Raw genomic sequence first — 4,598 nt, 5'->3', positions numbered from 1 at the left:
ATGCTGACTTTCCAGCATGCGAGGTTCTATCCGAATCACTTTTTCGTAGAGTATAACAGTCGAAAGAGCATTCTTATATAGCCGCACCCCCGAAAAGGAGCGAATGTATTAGCTCGCTAAACATTGCCTTGCCTGAGAACGCAGGGCTGAAACAAGGTCTGAATGATATAAGACAAATAAGTCTCAAATCTCCCATTCGAATACGAATGAGTATTCATCTTCAAGTCACACACCTCTGACGAGAGACAGCAATGTTCACGTCATAGTCATTTGGTAGTTGAGTCATGTAGATGGCAAGTTCGAATGAGTGGACAGCGACAAGGCAGACTTCTAGGTCCGATTAATTCCTACATCAGATATCACGTTGTTCCCTAGAAAAACCTTCATCCAAAATACCCCACCCCAAAATTTCCATAATTTGCTTCTCATCATAGCCAGCATCACGTTGTTTGCTCCAAGAAATGAGTAAACCAAGAACTTCCTCATGCGTTGGATCTGGCTCACGAACGTCACTCCAATAGCTCGGAAGCTTTGCATGGAGAAGACAAGTGAGCGATGGGTATAGCTCATTCTTCGACTCGAGTTTGGAATATTGACGTAACCCGGTTAGAGTTTATGTAGTAGGGTTGGCATGATTGTATCGTCTTCCAACTGATGACTTCTCGCGCATATTACCCGATGCTTGATATTGAGAAGAGAGGCCTAACGCCATCTCAGGTTTATGGCTGAGGAATCATCACACCAACAGCCGGCAATAGTCTTGGCCGATGATGAGGCGTACGATTTAGTCGACCTATCGAAACGCCGTAAGGGTATGGAGTAATTAATACTGTACCGTCGTCCTTAGATTTTCTACTTCGCTCTTGACTATAGTGTGATGCTAATGTAATCAGTAGGGTTAACGTGACATGTTTAGTGGCATGATTAAAGTGTCTCTACGCCGGATTACGCTGCTGAACAACATGCGTGAATTGTTTATCCGGGTCCAAAAAGCTACTGCCGCGAATCAGTTTGTTATAGTGACTAAATTCACCACGATCAATCAATTTTTGTACATGATTCTACGCTCCATTTTCTGTCAAGAGTGAGCGAGTAGTGAAGAAAGATCGTTCTAGACTTGTAATATAGTCTATAAATTGGCACAACACTGGCGAGCTCTTGGCCTCAAATAGTGTACTCATGACTGAACACACACTACCTTGCGTGGCCCTCCGAGGAAGGTTCAAAAAGCCTCAGAATCACGACAAAGTCAAAAAACTCATTCATACCATTGGCGCCAGTTTTACTGCCGACTTAGAGAAAGCAACTCATGTTGTTACTACAGAACTCTGTTTTGAGAGTGGTGGCCGGTTCATCAAAGATGCGAAGGAGCGGGATCTCAAAATCCTAGGGATAGAGTGGCTGGAAAAATGTAGCGAGAGTCGATGTTTCGTGGATGCAAACCCATATACCTTCCATGATGCCTGCAAAGATCTAGGTCAGCAGGATCGAAGGCGCAGTCATGCGAGCTTCGGCAGGATCTTCGAGGATATCCTGACCATGTGTGATCCCAAGATCACAGAAATGGTGACTAAAAGGCATTCTGAGTTTTGGGCTCTCCTCACTACGCCACCGAGGGAGAGTTCGCAGCTTATATTAGAAAAGATGATCACGAGCCTTTGTAAGCCTTTGAAAGATAACGCTGAAGCAGTCACTGCGATCAGACGTCAGAAAAGCTGTGAAAGTTTTATGGCATTGGTTGACTCGATTGGAGACACCGACTACCTCGCTTCTCAGATTGAACTTTTGATGATAGTATACAGAGCAGTAGTTCTAGATCACCACGAGGAAGTGAGGCTCTAGGATTCGGCTCAAGTGGAGGATGAAAACACTTGGATGGGGGTCTGCAACTGTACAGCATTGCTCTGACCGGGTTCGCCACAGGGTTCGTCTTGACAGCCCTGGTGACAGGACCTAGGATGCCCTCGCTTAAATGAAACTCACCGCATACAGTCATTACTCAGTCAAACGCGTAGTCGGGCCAGGATTTCCCCACATGAGATAGATGCCACTCGTTCAAAGCCATTACCAGCCCTGCATCGCGAGGCACTGGAGTAGGGCTATTCAACCCCTCACACACGCAACCATGTCGCTGACACCACGTTGCTGCGGGAACTTGGCGATGCCATAGTCGTCAGTACCCACAAGGAACAGTCTAGGAGAAAGTCCTTCCGGACAGGGCCTCCTTCAAGGCAGGGTCGATAACTTGAAACAATCGAAGAACCGTGGTCGCCATAACAGCTCGGGATGGCGGGGTGTCGAGCTCGTAGTCGGATTTCGAATCTGCTGACCAAGGGCGGCCCGTTTAGTGCGTTAGGAACCAATTGCGTCTGAATTACTCACACAAGTCCGTCTAAACGTTTGTTACCTGTTACGCAAGCATGCCACTGATAGTGAGCGCTTGACATACTGTTACTTTACCGACTTCACCCACACGGCTTGAGATGCGGTTCCCACACATTTGATGTGCACCTGAAAGGTCGCGGAGTTCAACAGATTGCCTAGGTTGATCAACCGAGTTGTGTCCTTCTCCTCCTTTGATGTACCCAAGCGTTCAACATATGCGACATGATGCCCTATACACCGATTTGGTTCACCGCGATGACGAGGCAGTAATACAGCCAGGCGCCATCGAGAAATTAGGTGAGATCTCGACCTTAGGCTGCGGCGTGAAAAGCAGCGACCTTTATGCGGCGACTCTGACTTTCCGTCGCCGTTGGTCCTATTTCAAGTAGTCCATCTTCACGCGCGATGTCAAGATGGGCGTCTCCGGGGATCAACTGCCAATGACGAAATTTTCCAATTTGCTAAAGACATCTCACCTACTGAATAACATGAATCGTGTGACACATACTGCAGCCCTTCTGACAGGTCCTTAAATACAAATCTACTGCTGCAGTGACTGTCTCCGGAGATCCTGAGATCGCGGCTAACGTGCTTGGCGGTTTGGGAAATCTTCAAGAGACAGACCTTTTGTGTGCTTTTCGACCTCCTCAAGCTTCGTCAGAAGGAAGGCCGAAAGCGAGCATGGATGTTTCGTCCAATTCTCATACCGAGAGGGTCTGAGATCCCAGGTCGAAGACCGCCAACCACTGACCACTGTTGCCAGAGTTTTGAAGCTGCAGCCTATGCTTCCGTTCTCCTGTAGCTCCCGTATACCTGTGTCCATCATGTGTGCCGACAAGTCTCCGAAAAGAATTTGCGAACAGTCACCCTTGCATCTGGCACGATTACCGCTGAGATAATGGCGAAGATCGTAGAGTAATTTTATGGTTCGTCTAACAGCATCTTGTCTACGTGTCTCCATGGCATCTGCTCTGTATTAGTTATACCGCAAGATAATGTAGACGACAAGCCTACCAATTAATGCATTCGGCAGAGGGAGTTCCATTGTCTGGAGACGACCATAGCTCGAGATAATGGCTGTCTTCGTGGTTGTCTCGAAAATCTTGGGCTCGCTGAAAACTTTCGAGATCAGTATCCAGAGCACCAATTCCCGACCGTAATGATTCGGCGGCGAGACGGTCATCTCCGCAAACCAAATCCGCGATACGAATCTAAATGCTTGGTGGCATCCGAGATAGTCGACCAAAACGGAAATCTTGGCAAGAAGCTCTAACGTCACCGCAGTCGGTGTTTCGTGCAATTGCCCGTGGATAACTTGCATCAGAATCAGCGTCGCATCGACATCGAATCCTTTCAGTGTGGTGAGCAACTCCGACGATGACTTGTTTCTGGTCTCACGCCATACGCCGCCCAAGGTCGTCTTGAAATACGGGCTGGCAAGCGTCAGGTGCTTCGATGACAAGAGGAAACGGGCTGCCGGTTCTGAGGCTAGCTCCTCGTTCTGATCCGTGGCCGGATTGCCGTCGGCGTTCATCATCGGAGGCGATTCGGCGAACGCAGGCTCTTCGGCGGATGCGCTTGTCCCTGATGATGGATCGAGAAGCTCATGTGCAACTCTGTCATGGATGATCGCAGGAGATTCCACGGCCTCCTCGTCGTGACGCACGTCATAGACGTCCTCATCTACAGAAACATAGTCGTCCATTTTTGGGGCAGGGTCCACTTCGTGGAAGTGGAAGCTACACTGGCTATTGTCTTCTTTTGGGTTCGGCCACGTCTGGAGATCTGGGATCCATGGCGCGAAAGGTTCGGGGGGGAGCCAGAGCTCCAGCACCACATCGCCGCAGGAATCGATTTCGTACCGACGAACCATTGATTTGCACTTAATTCTATCGACTGTGCGGCGAGACAGGACGAAAAATGGTTGATGGAGGATTAGACGGCGATGAATGTCTCAGCAAAGAAGTACGTCGGGACAAATAGCGTGAGAGGGCGTCAGTTGCGATGGGCTGAGCGGATACCTCCCTCAGCTACCCAGCCTCGACGGTGAGCTCTCATTGGTCTGATCGACTGGAATGCTGGCTTTCTTCCAGCCCGCCAGCCCGACACAGGCACAAGCTTGGTGCGCTTGAAGGCTTGGACGCGTGAGTATTCGGCAGCGCATCTGGATGTTAGCCTGAGAGGTTGGCATGTTTGGACCATCTGTACGAAGC

The 4,598-nt window shown here is 49.2% G+C and overlaps 2 protein-coding genes across 2 annotated transcripts; one reads left to right on the top strand and one right to left on the bottom strand.

Moving 5' to 3' along the window:
* Positions 1-1,179: 1,179 nt before the first annotated feature.
* On the top strand, positions 1,180-1,842 carry CABS01_16893 (uncharacterized protein; the record flags this gene model as incomplete). Its single annotated transcript, XM_060550222.1, has 1 exon — positions 1,180-1,842. The coding sequence occupies one exon, from the start codon at positions 1,180-1,182 to the stop codon at positions 1,840-1,842; it is 663 nt and encodes a 220-aa protein (XP_060401833.1).
* A 1,519-nt stretch (positions 1,843-3,361) lies between these two features.
* Positions 3,362-4,090, bottom strand: CABS01_16892 (uncharacterized protein; the record flags this gene model as incomplete). The annotated part of the gene is made up of 1 exon (XM_060550221.1): positions 3,362-4,090. One exon carries the CDS (start codon positions 4,088-4,090, stop codon positions 3,362-3,364), a length of 729 nt encoding a protein of 242 aa, XP_060401832.1.
* Positions 4,091-4,598: the final 508 nt, after the last annotated feature.

The sequence above is a fragment of the Colletotrichum abscissum genome (genome assembly GCF_030869225.1).
Source record: "Colletotrichum abscissum strain IMI 504890 chromosome Unknown Scaffold_193.1, whole genome shotgun sequence".
NCBI lineage: Eukaryota > Fungi > Ascomycota > Sordariomycetes > Glomerellales > Glomerellaceae > Colletotrichum > Colletotrichum abscissum.
Note: the sequence above shows the minus strand (reverse complement) of the source record. Positions and strands in the feature narration are given on the sequence as shown.